Below are 16822 nucleotides of genomic sequence, written 5' to 3'. Positions count from 1 at the left end.
ATTCAATACAAACGATACTATTTTCCCATTTGGATCGAGCAAAACATCTTTAAAATTGAAACTCTTTCTTATTAATACAGTGGTAACCTTGTTATCCTCACTAATGTGGACCAACGGACAGTGTTTTGGTAAAAACAAGAAATTATCATACGTTACCTCCTGTAGCATCACAATATCGATATCATGATTGTATACAAAATCCCTAAGCAAACCCTTGTTGACATCTGTACTGGTACTGTTGAGATTAACTGTGGCAAATTTAAAGGAATATTGCATCTTTTCGTTTTATACTACACACACATTCACACAAACACACTCTCTCAATAACAATTGGTCAGGTGAACTCACCTAACCTCACTTTAGATCCACCATTGCTGCGTCTTCTTCGGACGCCTTTCTATCGCTCGTTTCCGTATCCGTCTTCTGGTTGCTAGGAGAAGGTGAGCCGTCGATCAGAACGACCGGCACCTTAGCGTTCGAATTCTCCTTTTGCTTCAGACTATTCAGCGTTCGAGCTCTCGTTCCTAGCAGCCTCGCTAGTTTCGGCGAGTCTGGAACCTTGAACAGGTCCTCTGGATCCGAATCCGCGTCGGTCGCTTTCCTTGGTTGCAACCCCCGACCGCGAAGGCTGTAGTCCTCCTTGTACATAGCTGAAAGCATTTCCTCATTCCAGTTCTGTTTCCGGAAAAACGCGAACATTTCCGAGTTAGTTGGTCCACGGTTTTGGGCTTCACAGTGTTCTCGCGCACAACTCTCACCTCTATTTTCTTACACTTTCCGGATCAAACTCAGTTCAAGGTCAAAAAGATTATTTTCACAATAGCTTCTGGTAGCGTATTACTGCACACGTCTGAAGCGAGTGGAAGCCGACTGCGAGTGGAAGTTACTGAATTAGGTGACCGATTTGCGTGGACAACGTGGGTTAAGCGGGTCAAATACATAAATTATCGCACACTAATTTTAGTTTAGTTTCTGATTTTTTCTGGCATTATTACGTTAAAATCTAGAGTAAATTAATTGGTCCCTTGGTAGGTATCTGTGTTCTGATGTTCGAGCCTCTATTAACCCACCCTTAGAGTCTCTGTCGGGTCTCTAATAACAGCTTTACTGCCCCTGATCTCATAAATGTCCAATATATTGGACATATATGCATTTTTATCGTTTTTGAGTTATTGATGCAGTTTGGTTCAAAATCGTGTGCACTTTCAAAAGCGCCTATAACATCCAATACTTTGTTCTAGAAATCAGGAGGAAATCCAGTTTTTTCGCGAAAACTTAACACGTATCCTTATGTGTAGGACAAACTTCAAATGCGTTTTTCTCAGCTTGCTGTTTTTGCATATGGGACATTTATGCGAACATGGGCAGTTCAGCAGTCTCTCGATCCCCGGGAGTGGCGCGACACCTCTGGTGTCAAACTGTTGATAGTCGAGGAACAAAACCATCCGTAATCAAAAGACCTTTCCAAGGATCAAAAAATGAAGATTTGATAACAACACACAAGAAATAAGTGATGATTTTTTGTCGCTTATTTGCTAATTTGTTAAAAGTGGGGAGAATTATGCGTTTTGACTGAATGTATTTACAATATGAATGTGAGGAAGGCACCAACCACCTAAAGTTAGGTTAAGTTCCGCAAATCAATACCTTTTAGAATCTTGAGTATTCATTTTAGCCAAGGCTTGGGGGGTTTATGGTTAAATGAATGTGACTAGATGTTACGTGTTGAGATGTGATAAATGTTAATGTTTTGTTTGTATATTTACAGGTTAGTTCGTCGAGACGCTATAGAGATTATAGTAAGACGTTCGAAAATGGGCGATTGGTTTTTATTATATAGATTAGGTGAAAATTTAGATAGTATTATATTTCGTGATGTTATGCAAGATCTAGCAAATCGTCTACATAATAATCAACACCATCGTGTACCTGGTATGAAAGGTGAAATACAGGATGCATGATATTGGCTACCTTAGATTTTATTTTGTTATTACTCAGCTATTACATTGTATGTTTTCAAAGTCATTTTGATTTCAAATATTTATTTTTGTAAAGAAAACACCTAATTATATTGTTTGTGTAATTTATTTATTGGTGGTAGATTCATCGAACACGATACAAAAGACTTTTAACGAAATCAGAGCAACACATTTAAACGAAACAATGTTCGATACGACTGCTGTATAAACCAAATATCGCAACGAATTGTTTGACACGATAAACCACGTTAAGCATTAATAGTAATCTAGTCAAAAATGTGCCGACGATAGATAAAATCGTGTACAGGGAAAATCAATTATTTGTATGACAAAAGTTTGTTTATACAATAAGAAACTCAATAAACTACAACTGTATCAATTCAATCATAAACGAGAATTATAAACAAATGATATGAAAATCCTAAAATAAAGGGAAATGCAAAATACATTTAAAAAAATAATGTAATGCCCTCGAAATAGAAAGTAGTCAATTTAAATGCATAAGTGATGCACTGCAGTTTCAATGAAAAATGGCCCACATTGCTAAAAGATTTTTGTGAATCTATTTCATAAAATAGAAAAAAAAAATGTAATGTTAAAACACGCTTATTGATTTATACCGTAGATATACAATACTCATCAAAAATCCGTCATCTTACAAAATTATTATACCTATTTCAAATTCAATTTCGATTTTATATTTAACACAATCTAGACGCCAACTAACCCATAAAAAAGTCATATTTTTCTTCTATTTCATCACGAACATTACCTGCTTATTTGTTGACATTATGATTGCCTTTCTGTGTGGAAAAATCGGACCGCGCACTGGACTCATAATCCAAAAGTTGCCGGTTCAAATCCCCAAGCGGACGCAAACAAATTGTGTGTATAAATATAGGTATTCAGTGCCCTCTCCCGTTCCATACTTTTGCACTTGGGATACCCGAGAGGCGGATTCTTGTCACAAAAAGAACGATACACACCTGTGGGACTGTTGATGAAACCGCTAGGTTTATTAGGGCCACATCATAAGATGTTAGCGTCGATTCCGTTTTATGATTGAAAATTCTTTGGTAGGGAAAAAAATTAAGCAGGTATTTCAGATCAAATTGAATTCCAAGGTATTTCTTGTTTTTTTTTTTTTCTTTCGACATTAAATGGCGTTGAATGGCCATGAAACATGTAAAAAAAGTTTCTCATTAGTTTCCAACATATGATACAGGAATATAATGTTATATATGTTAAAGTCTATCGCTTAGGGACCAACCATAAACCATGTGGACACATTTTTGAAATCTCAGACCCCCCCTCCTCCCCTCCTCTTGGACTACTTCTAAATACTAAACAAATCTGTATGGAGCGTGGACAATCGTTCAATCCCACCCCCTCCCCCAAAGGTGTCCGCGTGGTATATGGATGGTCCCTTATTGTTTTTTTTTTTAATAAAAACTATCATATTTTGTGGATCAATGGTACGAAATAATAATTTCCTACAAAATAGTATCAAACTATGAGAAAAGCCGGGTTGTAAAGTTCAAAAATTTAAATTGCAGGTTTAATTACATTATCATTAAAATTTGTTGGAAAAATTATTAACATATAATTTGAACCATTGATATAATTACAATATATTCCAATGTTCTATTAAAATCTTGCCGAGAAATCTATTTTTCAGTTTTCACAAAAATAAATACCAAAAAGAAAAAAAAAGGAAGATTTGAAAATTATGAAATTTTGCATCATTCTAAAGTAAATGCCTTCTCAACTTTTGCAACTTAGTTTGTCAAGATTCGTGAACGTAAATAAAAAAACATTGAAGCTTAAAAATTACACGCGCGACCAAGCATCGATCTTTGTTGACGGCCCTACATTAGTCCAAATCGCTTAGCTATCGATTGCACAAGCCATGTTCATGAAGTGATCAGGGTTTGAAATCTCAATGTTGATAATATTTGCAAGGGGGAAATGGTGGTAAATAATTGTTTTTTTATAAACATGAACTTTGACGATATAAAAAATAACGTTTGCCAAAATCGCTATTAATGATTTAATTATGTTATCCTTAAAAAGGAATGAAATTGAACAGAGAGTTTATATTATTATTAGAGATAATCTATCTATGCTGTTGTTTGCGAAGTCATATTTTGAAAGAAAACCAGATGAATAATCAAGAGAAGTACCATACTCTGGCAAATATTTGCATGTATCCTACTTTTGCTTGGACTTTACAGTAACTAAATCCTTATTTCTTTCTGTATATTGCACAACTCACACTCTGATCACTCAATTCAATTTCAATATTCTCACCTCACCCCGTCTTACTCTTGTAGGCATTCAAATGCAAATCGTTAGATAATGAGTTGCGTTACTTCACAATAGTCTAAACAATGATTTTAATTTCCTTTATTATTTTGATTGTACATTGGCAAAGAGTAGAATTGCAGTTATTTAAACATCCATTATTATACTTTATTTTGCCTTCTATGTTCACCATAAAACATCTAAATATAACAACACATCATATTATGCGCTAAAAGCTTTCTCTTGGTTTTCAGATGTCGACAAAATTGAGTACGGATTCGGAGTAAATTTATTTTGATTTAAATTGAGCATACGCCCGACGGATTTTACTAGTTACACACATAAAATACGGATCAAGTTATTCGAGAGCTTATGATGATCATTTCGAATAAACGAACTATTAGTCAAACATGTCTAGTATCGCATTACTATTCAAGTGGAATACTCATTTATTGTAGTCAGAACATGCATTTACTAACATTTTTCTGTAGAGGCATTCGATTGATCTCACGATTTCCATTCACATATATTCAACTTAGAAGAATAGCAATGCATAAATCAAAGTTACATACCAAACAGAAAAATACATCAACACAAACTAAAAATAAAAAGCAGCTTAGAACTCACAACACTGCACATAACGTATGGTTTTCTTAAAGAATTAAGCCTATAATAGAAACAAATCAAATACCATGGAGCGTGAACCACAATTCGGAAAAAAGTCTGAACATCAAGTATGATCAAACTGTTAAGGCCTTCGTTCAGTTAATAGTTCAACCGACATAGATCTTCCACAGTGGGCAGGGCTTCTATAAATCAATCGTTCAGTCAACTCAACAGTCAACTGTCATATAAGTTACAAAAAATATAAGGATGGATAATTTCACATAAAAAGAGTTCAATCGAATCAAGTTAATGTTGAATGAATAAAGGAGTTATCTATGCTTGTTCGTTTTTTCAAAGGCGCAAATGATTTTTTTTGTTTAAATATAGACGGTTTCAATTTAACCCGCCTTTGTGGATCAATCAGACAAAAATCCCAGGTTGCAGATTTTAATCCTAAAGTCGTCGAAAAAAATCGATCATTTAATTTCAAAGATGTTTGAAATTTTGAACATACCTGCAAGTCCCTGCCCACCACAGGTTAATATTCTCTTTATTTCTTCCAACGCAGAAGACACACATCTTCAGTAATTTATCATGGCCAAATAATAGCAGTCTTCCTGACAAGGAGCAATTATTTTTTGTAATATTCATTTGTTTGTTTGCATTTTTATATGTTTCTTATCTGAAAAAAAGTTTTTTTTAATTCCCTAAAAACATCAAAACGAGGTTTGATCTCAACATAATTCTAGGCTGCGCTTTTGTTAACCCTCTAACGCCCTGAGATTTTTACCTGTTTTAAAAATAGTATGGGTAAATTTTGGTTCAATATTTCTAGAATAGCTTTACTTTGGCCCACAAACATTGAATCCATGCAAAATTAAAATTAATTTGTATTGGTGCCCCAGTGCTCAACCAGGAAGATAAGGAACTTTTTTTTCTATACCGGTAAAAACTCAATCTTTTCAAAAACAAGATTTCAGGGCCAATATTTATATAAAATTGATAAATTAGATTGAAACTACCTTTAACATCATTTTATTACAATTTATTCATTGCTAAAAATATAATAAAACTAGTTAAACTTCTTTCAATAATTCTCTGATATTCCCATACTAGTCCAACCCAGTCATAACGTTCTATCTCGGGCGGACAGTAATAACAAAATTCATGCCACTTCAATACCAAATATTGTTAAAATAACACAAAGTGTTATGAAACCTTCTTGAAAAATCAATTTTTGGTCTGGTATTGGTTGAAAGCCAAAACAACTGTGGAATAACATTTTTTGTTATGGAAGAATACCTCCAACTGTTATTTGAATTTTCGGATTAGTTTTTAAAATAACAAAAAATAATAACAAAGATTAGTTCGAAGAATATCTAAAAATGTTTTAGTCTGTTATTACAAATAGCAGAGTTCTCACAACCCGAGCAGACGGAAATAACGTGGGAATAACATTTTTTGATATTTGAAAATACTAGGCCAATAACATTTTATGTTATTTATAACAAGAATTGTTATTCGTCGTTATGATTTTTTTTTTATTGGATTGTTATTGTAATAACAGACTAATAACATTTTGAGTTATTCTTCGAACAAATCTTTGTTATTATTTTTTGTTATAACAAGTTTATGGACCGCATTACAATCAATTCACTCCTTTTTCATTAGTTCTGACTGTTTCAAACTTATTTGTCACAAAACTACTGATTTTACCGCACTTTAAAAAATCAGCCTTCAAGAAATTTTGTTTGTTTTGTTCGCCCAATGGTGCTCTGGTGCACCATTTTGAAAAAGCCGTAAAATAAATCAAACAAGTTAAAATTTCTAATTAAATGCGCAAGGGCTCTTAAGAAGGGTCAAAATTACTCGTGCACATTTTTTGTTTCATCTTAAATGCTTTCGTGTCGGTTGTTCCAGCTTGTAAAATAGTGTTTAGTTATTTTCGCAAAAATACTCGATTTTTGTTTACATCAATGTGGATGAAGTTTGGTCAGAAGTTAGTTTATATGTTTCTTAAACATGTGCAAAAAGAAGCACCGTCAACTGGGGGAGAATCGGGACTACAGTCTTAATAGGGACAGCAGTTTTTAGAGCACTTAAAGGTTTTTAATTTGGACACACATTTTGTTAGTCTGAGTCTGTTGTATATTGTTCTCTAACATGGTTAAAACTGCTGTCCCAATTCACCCTATGTCTCCCAATTCGCCCTAGTTGACGGCAGTTGAAAATATTGTCACATCTCCGAGAAATTCGATCTCAAAGTTTTGGTGCACTGGTGTCATGGACGTTAGAGAGTTAAAATTGAGGCCACATATTTGTTTCTTTCGTTAATTTTATTAAGTTGATTTATGATAGCTTGACAATTTTTCATCTTCAAACATCCAGTGAACAGTACAACACAAAACAAATCGAGCAATTATCAAAAGAAGGATTTCCTTCATTTAAAATAGTTCGATATCTGTAAGTTACAAAGTTTACGTACAGCATGTTTTTTAAACGGCCTCAACACTGCCAAATCATAAATTGTAGGAGTCCTATGTATTATCTCTAAGCTCAAAAATAGACTTGAATAATAAAACTTGTGAAATTTTTCTAACGTACAATATGACTAGTAATCGCAAAAAAAAATCAATAATTTCAAAGCAGGATAATTCCCTTACTCCTTATCAAACTAATTGTCTGAAAGGCTGGGTTTAATAAACTGTGCAGAAACATGTTATGAAAAGAATATTTTGCTATGTATATTAATCATGCTCATTCCATGGTATTTGCTTAAACCGAATATGATAAATCAAGTGTAAATAGTAAAATGGATTGTAAAAACTTGATTTAAAATCGAAAAACGTTTCAACGAATCAATGAATCGTTACATTTTCAAGCAGTTTTTTAGTAAAAAAAAGTAGTTATTGTATGCCATGAGCATCTATAGTAAATTATTCTCGATTTTAATCAAAAGGACTAGATAGTGTAAATAAAATCAATGTAAATAAAGGAAGTAATGAGTAAATATCAACTAAAGTAAGAACAGGAAAAAGCATAATTTTAAATTATGGTGAGAACTTTATACATTACTGACTAACTCCAATTAAAAACGAAATCATGAAATATCATGTAAAAAATAAGAGCTGAATGATAATTGATGCGTGGCACAGTGCATGTCAATATCGGTATAAAGAAAAGTGTAATAAGTATTCAATAATGCATTTGCTCAAAGCTCAAATATTTTAATATGGTTGTAAAAGCTCAGCTCATCGAAAACACAAAACAGATGGCGTGGATGCAAATTTTGATTTGTATTGGTTTATTGTGTTTTTTTTTAATCTTCTTTTGCAATATTGATTATTGATTGAACAATCCCGGACTTGATGCAAAAACAAGGCCTTAACTTTTAAAAAACAAACCAAACTTAATTGATTTAAAGGAAAATTGAACGTAGAATTGTTTGGCGTCATACCTTCTTGACCTCGATGATCTTCCTTCGGTCTTCCTTCGCAGCAGGTCACACCGGCTCCTTGCCCGTGTCCTGCTCCACTCGCTCGTCGATGCCTCGCTCGCATCTTCGGAACCTCTGTTCTCAACTTCTCCTTGATCTTCGTTGCTGCAGGGACGCAGACTTCCAAACACGTTCTTTCCGCTCCGCCATCTGGCTTCCACGTAGAACCAGCAGTCATCTACCTCGATACGTCAGACTGCTCCTCGATCTCCGACAACGCAACAGGGGTGCAGTCAGCTGCACTCAAAGCGAAGCTCGTGTACGCCTTCTTGTCCTGCTTCGGTTCTCGCTTGCTTCGGCCTCGTTGTGGTTCGGTTTTCTCCGCTTCGTCGCTTCCGCCCTCGGAGCATCCCTCCGTGTAGAACCAGCAGGTACAGCCTCCCCGACTGCTTTCCGATCGCCACAGTTCTCTCCTCCTGCTTGATGCTCACTGTTCCCGAACTGAACTCCACTTTCAGTCCGCGCTCGTCCAGTTTCCGAACCGACAACATGTTCGCGCTGGCTTCCGGGATGTACAGAACTTCCTTCAGCGCGATCGGGATCGTCTTTCCGTCCACGGCTGACGTCAGACGAATCACCCCACGATGCTCAGCAACGATCGACTTCCCCTTCTTGGCAACGGCACGAGCTCCTCGAACAACTCACGTTCCTTGGCGATGTGTTCCGATGAACCAGAGTCCACGATCCAGCTCACTTCCCACAGCTCCGGACGCTTCTCCACGCCGACGAAGCAAACCTCGTCGTCACTCGACCCGTAGCGTGCGCTCGCTTTCGTCGCGTCAGACTTCTTCTCCGGACAGTCTGCAGTCTGTGGCCCTCTTTTCCGCAAACGAAGCACTTGAATGCCTTCTCCTTTTTCTGCTGTTGCGACCTCAGCGTACTCGTTCCCGAGAAAGCCGCTTCCTCCGTCTTCACATCAACCGATTCGCTGGAGTTCTTCCTCGTCTCCTCGTCGAGTAAACCGCATCTGACGAATTCCAGCGATAAATCTCGCTCTGGAACCGTCTGAATGCTCGTCACCACCATCTCGAACCTCGGATTCACCGTCAACAGCAGATGACAGATGACGTCGAGTTCGTCGATGGTCGCTCCAGTAGACTTCAACTCACGAATGATCCGGTCAAACTTCTTGAAGTGCTCCCGTAGAGTGTCGCCCCCCTGGCGTAGCAGAATCATCTCCTGCTTCAGGTGCAAACGTTTCACCAAACTTTGCCGTTCGTACATCGCAGCTAGGGCTAGACAAATCTCCCTCGGCGTCGACTTGTCCTGGACCTGCTCGACGTGGTCGTCATTCAGACGAGAAAGCAGAAACGACCAGCACCGTTTCTCCTTCTTCTTCCTCTTCTCCAACGCCTTCAACTTTACCCCCTTCTGTGCCGTTGCGTCCTCCTCCTTCACCTTCAGCTCCTCCACTTCCGCCGCCTCCTGCTGGATGCATTCTTCCAGCTCGTACTCGTCCAGCACGGCCAGCATCCGGCACTTACACGACCGGTAGTTCGAACCAATGAAGAGTGGCACCCTCGCAACAACGCCGTAGGTCTCCATCTTCAATCCGTTTCACCAACTTCCAAAACTTCACTCACTAAAGCGCCGCGAAAACAACTTTTCGGTACTCGCGCAACCTGGGCCCATAGCCTGATTAGCAGAGTGGCAGGTTGGTCGGATTTGTTCCGGAGAAAAACGCGTAAGTTGTCTAACTAAACTGGAGAACTTTATTGACACGTGCTGTTTACAACGGATGACGTAACACATTTGTTGTTGTTGTTTTGCAGCTCTGACAGCTGCACGTGAGGTCGAAAGGGTTTCGGCCGACTAGGTTGACTTGATGACGACTGTTCATCTCAACAGAGAAGAATCAAGCTATCTGTTTACAGTCTTTTTCCCAATGCACATATACACTGGTAGAGTGCTGTACGTTGAAGCGTGGTTGGTGCGGAAGGAATAATTCTCCTCCCGTGTTTTTTAGTTTGAACACTCATCAAAATCTGTTAGCGCATCTTCGGCTAGTTGACCAGTCAACTACCTTCCGAAGTACACAAGTCAGCCGAAGCTATGTGCTTCCCAAGAGAGCGAACCGTCCTACGGTCGGACGAAATCCATAGTGGTTGACGTAGCGAAGGAGAAATGAGCAACTTTGAAGATTTGTTGTGGCTCGTAGGCTGTTGATGTCCAACTTCAAATGATGAGGACGGACGGGGACTGGAGCGGTCCCTATTGGCTATTTTTAGATCTCTCTCTTTGTCATCAGTTATCGGCTCTCCGTATTGACCCGACTGTCGTCAGTTGGCATTGGAGCTCTTCCCCGAGTAGTCCATTTTTTTATTAACTCGAGGTTTCTCCAAAGGGCAGACAGCAGGGAAAAAAAACCTGTTCTGATTTTGCGGGATGATCAAGGCTCCAAGCTGCCGCTCGAGGATTGAACATCTGATCTTCCGCTTGTTAGGCGGATCCCGTCCAACCTCCCACGGGAGTTTGTAAAAAATTTACCACCATTGAAAAAACGGCTAATATCCAGTTTTGGCGAAAACGAGTTATTAGCACCAGGTGATAGAGGATGTTCCAACGCATCTTCTGAAACTTGAATTTCACTAAAATAGTGTTTAGATTTGGCTGCCGATGCGGGAACTAAACGGCTAATATGCCACTCTTATGGAAAATTGCCTTGATGGAGATTTGGTGACAAACAATAAAAAGCGTTTTTCTCGGAATATTTGGTTTGGCATAATATATTATGGGCAGTATACTGCCGTTCCAAGCATAATTGTCCCATGTCATTTTTGGTCGATTCTGACTTTTTGTCATTTTTAAGTTTATTTTTACGTATTCTTTTAGAAAAACACATAAAATTTAGTACTTTGTTCGGAAACTCATGAAAATAAACACCAAGTATGTTTGTCCCATCGATAAACTTCTACGCATAATTGTCCCACCAAGTATTTTCTTACACGTAATTATTAGTTTTACAAAGCATTAGGTCTTGTATACCTGTTATATATTAAGATAATCACAAATAAGGGTGATTAACTGCTAACGGGGCGATTAGGGACATAGGGCGAATAGGAACCCCCGGGACAATTATGCGTAGAAACACAGAAATCAGTCGAAAAATTTCAATCGCGTTTTTCTCAGTTGCACTTTTTTGAACATGGGACAATTATGCGTAGAACGGCAGTATAGCAGTTTGAAAAATGAGTGTCTTAGAAGAAAATAAAAATTTAGGGCGAGTCTAGGAACAAAGCATACCCATCTGGCGTCGACCTCACCAATCTGCCTGAAAATTTCAGGGGTTGTTTGGACATATTTAACTGGACCAAATATGAGCACTCTAAGCCATGAGGCAGATTGGGACACAAAGTTGGAAGGCTTAAAAAACTCGAATATCTTGAAAATACTGCAAATAAGCCAAAATTCTATTCAATTTCAAATGCACCTGTAAGTGCTCAAAAATTGCAACAAAATGATAGTTGAAGCCTTCAGACATATTTGAAACCTGCATACAAATGTTTATTTTAATCTAGGCCGTTGCGAATATTTTTTGAAGTTTAGTTCCCTCGACTCTGCCCAAAAAAATAAAATAGTAAAAAAAAAAATTACAGGCCACGGTTTCAAAATAAGAATGAAAAAAAGTGTTTTAAAATGCATTATACACCTGTCCAGTTATTTTGCAATCATCATTTTCCAAAATTTGTAAGTATTGGCGAAAATTTTATTATTGTGAGAAGAAAAACTTTTTTGGACAATAGATTTTTTTTTTTGAAAAATAGCCCTGATTTGGAGAAATGGTCTCCCAAAATACATTACCAAAGATCAAAAAGTTATGCATCGTTGGAAAGGTAGTCGCGAAGGCTTTCCGTCGCACAAAAAAATGTTTTTCAACGGTAAACTTCCAGGGTTTTCGGGAAATATGTTCGCAACCACTTATCATTACGAAACCATTTTCATTCGAAATATGAGAAGATTTTGCATAAAATTAACATGAGAAAATTAGTGTAATGAAATAGTTTTCGTATCGTTATTAGCGGATGAAAGAAATTTGTCAAATTTCTGTTAACAATAATCAAAGCACATATGTACTTCAGAAATGATCCTTATTTACAGGCAAAACAAAGCAAGATTGTATTTGAGCCAAATGTACAGTAGCCCGGCCGGAAAGTGAGTTGGTGGCGATAACTTCGAACTATCTTGGCTTGTTTATTCGCATCTTGCTGTAAACTCCTCGAGTTATGACGACTTTTGAAACCGACTGCGTATCATGGAAAGTATATTCCATGATCATACTGCATTATCTACAGTTGATATTGAGCTGTTAGTGGTAGTTTTTTTAGACTTAGCAAAAATTTCGAAAATTTTATTTTTTCCAAAATTTTACCCGAACATCATGAAATGATTATTTTGACTTTATTTCAAATTTATACTGGACTTAGCAAAATTTGCAGTCACTGACAGAATTTTCAATTTCCGACACTTAGAATAATTTTTCATGAGCTGATATTTTAAAATTTGATTTTATTTATGCTGGACTTTGAAATTTTTGCGTATATTTTTAAATTCTTTACTTTTTACAGAAAAAGCATTTTTTTGGGACATAGAAATTTTTTGGGAGTTTGGAAACATGATAAATTATTTTGATGTTTATTTTTGCTTTGAACCAAAATTTCGGAAAAATCGTCGACATTACAGGAAATTTTCGTCCGATTTTTACAAAAACATCAGTTTGTTCCTAAAATAATGTCCCTAACAAAACGTCTTCATTGAAATTTTGAAATACGAAAGTTGGTTTTTAATAATTATTGATATACCCCCTACAAAAATCGTTCCGGCACTTAGAAAATTTACGGGATCCGTATCACGACAAGATTGTTGGTAGAATTTATTAGATTTTCAGGACTTTGCGAAATTTTTGCTCTCAGCCAGTTGAATATTTTTCAACACTTTGAAAAATTATTTTGATAAGAAACATTACCAGGCTTTTTGAAATTTTACTGTGGATTTTTGGACTTATGCAATTTTAGGAATATTTTCATAGACTTCTATTTTTAATTTAAAAAAAAAATGGAATATAGAGACTTTGGATTTTTCGTGATTTGGAAAATTATTGTGACATTTTGGCAATTCAACGCATTCTCCACAATTTTTTAATGAATTTTTAAAGTAAAATAATTTTTCAACTTTGAAAAATCTTGTTTTGATGTAAGTGCGTATATTCCTGCAATATTACTCATATTTGTGAAGAGAAAGAAGGGGGGGGGGTGGGTTTGAATAGTGGCGGGGTGCATTAAAAACCAATAAAATTATTTTTGGGATCAAAATCTACTTTATGAACTTGATATGATTTTTGGAAGATTTCAGTTGTTTGCTACTATAAACTCAACTTGATGTGGCATTGTTGGTCAAATAAACTCAACAAGATTTTTCGCAGATACACCTCGAACAATTTATGTTCGTGGCCATGTTCGGTTATCTCTTAACCATACCCTGGGGTGAACTTGACTTGTTCGTGTTTTTACGAACATGGGTAGATTTTTCCAAGATGCAACTTTCTGCCCGGGAGGGCGCCCAGAAAAATGACCCCCTGAACAGAAAAAAAGTTGAATTTTGGAATGTTGAAAATTGGGTAGGTTGAATAAAAAAAATGATGGTAATATTTATCAGGAAATGATGACAGATTTTGTGGCAATAAAATGATACATTTTAATCCTAAAAATGATGAATTTTCATCAGTTTTTGATGAATATTCATCAGGTTCAACTTTTTTTTCTGTGTGCATAAACAAACAGGTTTCAGAAGTTTATGCTTTTACACAGAAAAAAAAGTTTAATTTTGGAATGTTGAAAATTTGGTAGGTTGAATATTACCTCTTTTTTGAGTAATATTACATAAAAAATGTGTAAAAATTTGAACCTGATGAATATTCATCAAAAACTGATGAAAATTCATCATTTTCTGAGGTAAAATTCATCATTTTATTTGACACAGAATCTGTCACCACTTCCTGATGAATATTACCATCTTTTTTTCTGTGTAAGTATACTCTGAAATCTAATGTCCTTACTCAGACTTTAGTCTCGATTCGCCATATTTCACTGAAGTAAGGCTTCATCCATAAAGTACGTCACGCTAAAATCAGCCAAAATTTACCCCCCCCCCTCCCCCCCTTTGTCACGCTTTTCTTATACTTACAACACGCAATGTCACACTTGCTCAGACCCCCCCTCCCCCCTAGAGCGTGACATACTTTATGGATGACGCCTAATATGTTATGTACAGAATATGTTTTGGTAAGGTCTGTTTTATTTGTACAGCCTCAATCGTGCACAAAAAAGTTAAAAATTGAAATCAAAATTGTTTGATCAAGTTAAAATTTAGTGGGGCTGTTGATACCACCATAACAACACAAAAAAAAAGTTTAATTTTGGAATGTTGAAAATTTCGTAGGTTGAATATTACCTCTTTTTTGAGTAATATTACATAAAAAATGTGGAAAAATGTGAACCTGAGGAATATTCTTTAAAAACTGGTGAAAATTCATCATTTTCTGGGGTAAAATTAATCATTTTTTGACGCAAAATCTGTCACCATTTCCTGATGTATATTACCATCATTTTTTTCTGTGAAGCAAGAAACTCGATTTTCGTCCAAATCGGACTTCGCCCTTCTATTTGACAACATCAAAGCATGTCTAAAGGTTATTTTCATCGAACTCGAATGAACCTCGCTTATTCATCCTGGAGCTTGTTGGGGGGACTGTCCTGAGTCAGGGAAACTGTTTTCCATAATCATCTATCGGTGAAAATTGATGTTATCTCATTTTCAAGTTTTCATACCATAAATTTTAGCTAAAATCTCGAAAAAGTGTCAAATACGTCACTAAAATTAGGTTATTTTTTAGTCTTGTTTCATCAAAACTGTAGGATTTTACAATAGAGCCAAAATAAAGAAAAACAAATTTTCCAAAAAAAAGTTAATCAAAAAGTTTAAAACTAATTTAGAAATGCGCTTCTGATTGCACTTTTAAATGCCGACAATGTGGGTTTAGTTTTCAGCTCCAGATGGAGGTTGTTCCAGCACTTAACCCCGGAAACCAGCACACTCCTCCCACTTATCGTTGTGTGCCTGAGGGTGATGAACGATCTGGTTCGTTGCAGTTGTCCACGTACGAGGTGTTGTTGGAGATACTCCGGCAGGCCGCCGTCGTATCCCCGTATCCCGTTCAAAAAATATTGTTACATTCGAAATGTATGAAAAAATCCCGATCGTTTGATACACACTTTGTAAAAACGGAAATTTTGAGTATTTTTTTTTCGAAAACACGTAGTTTTGTGAAAATTTTGAGTAAAAGTAAAGTAAATCTTTCCCAGTTCCTGGGGGGAACACCCGTGAAGAGTATCGGGCCTGTATTTACAGAGCGAATTCAGTGGCAGTTTTTCACTCAACTAATGTTAACATGTTTAGGTTAATGTTAACATTCCATAGGTCGCCTCCCTAAGGTGTCGTGAGAAGGTTCAGTTTTTTTTTGTTTTTTTCTTTCTGAGTAATCTACCACTTAAACCTGATTATAGGTCTATTGTAGGATTGCCCAATTTACTGTTGTTGGGCCTTTCTGTTGACTTCGCACGCAAACACCATTGTATTGGGTGAACACGTGTGTCGACCAGCCGAAAAGCCGTAACTCTTGTAGACCACCTTCCATGCGTTCTTCTTTATATTGTGCATCGCTAGAACCAGAGCAGTATTGTATTGCTATATAAGCTCTTCTCAGCGCGCGGCCAAGCTTCTTACACAGCACCGCTAGGTTCTGAGCACAACCTTTGCACCGGGTGATAAATGCTAGGCGATTATTTGCACTCGAAAAACGCTTGGAAGGTTGGGCCGGGAGCCAAGGATTTGAACCCGAGTTTTTTTTCACAAGCAGGAATTTGCGATGTAAAGCAACCGCCTTACTCGCACGACTGCGGCTCCCCCTTTCCAGGTCCAGGTCCAGTTTGTGACGATACACTACCTTCCCTTTACTAAGCAATCGAATCCAGAAGGGAAAAGAGTTGTGTTGGTCCGAGCCGGGATTTGAACACCGATCTACCGCTTACGAGGCGGAAGCGATACAACTAGGCTACGTGGCTCGGTCGAAAATTTTGAGAATTTCAAAAAATATTGTTTGTCGAATGAATGAAAAAATCGCGATCGTTAGACACCCACATTGTAAAAACGGAAATTTTGAGTATTTTTTCGAAAATACGCAGTTTTTTTGAAAATTTGGAGTATTTTCAAAAAATATTGTTATTACATTCGAAATGTATGAAAAAATCCCAATCGTTCGATACCCACATTGTAAAAACGGAAATTTTGAGTATTTTATTCGTTTTGTGAAAAATTTGAGTATTTTCTAAAAATGTTGTTATTACATTAGAAATGTATGAAAAAATCCCGATCGTTTGATACC

At 36.7% G+C, this 16822-nt stretch overlaps 2 protein-coding genes across 6 annotated transcripts in view; both read left to right on the top strand.

Annotated features, from left to right (window-relative positions):
• LOC120424737 (innexin shaking-B) overlaps positions 1-7326 on the top strand; it is a 75401-nt gene extending 68075 nt beyond the window's left edge. For 2 of the 4 annotated variants that reach the window (XM_052708121.1, XM_052708117.1), the window contains 2 exons: positions 1769-1941; positions 4538-7326. In XM_052708121.1, coding sequence (XP_052564081.1) covers positions 1769-1941; positions 4538-4581 — 217 coding nt within the window. In that variant the 3' untranslated portion in view covers positions 4582-7326. Of the gene's footprint in view, positions 1-1768; positions 2484-4537 lie in introns of those variants that run through there. The other 2 variants (XM_039588928.2, XM_039588929.2) reach the window with 2 other exon arrangements.
• Positions 7327-9929: 2603 nt separating this feature from the next.
• LOC128092927 (uncharacterized) overlaps positions 9930-16822 on the top strand; it is a 158775-nt gene continuing 151882 nt past the window's right edge. For both annotated transcript variants that reach the window (XR_008212105.1, XM_052708126.1), the window contains exon 1: positions 9930-15858. The gene's annotated coding sequence lies outside the window, so the exon portion shown is untranslated. The remainder of the gene's footprint in view (positions 15859-16822) is intronic.

This window comes from Culex pipiens, chromosome 1 (genome assembly GCF_016801865.2).
Source record: "Culex pipiens pallens isolate TS chromosome 1, TS_CPP_V2, whole genome shotgun sequence".
Taxonomy (NCBI): domain Eukaryota; kingdom Metazoa; phylum Arthropoda; class Insecta; order Diptera; family Culicidae; genus Culex; species Culex pipiens.
Note: the sequence above shows the minus strand (reverse complement) of the source record. Positions and strands in the feature narration are given on the sequence as shown.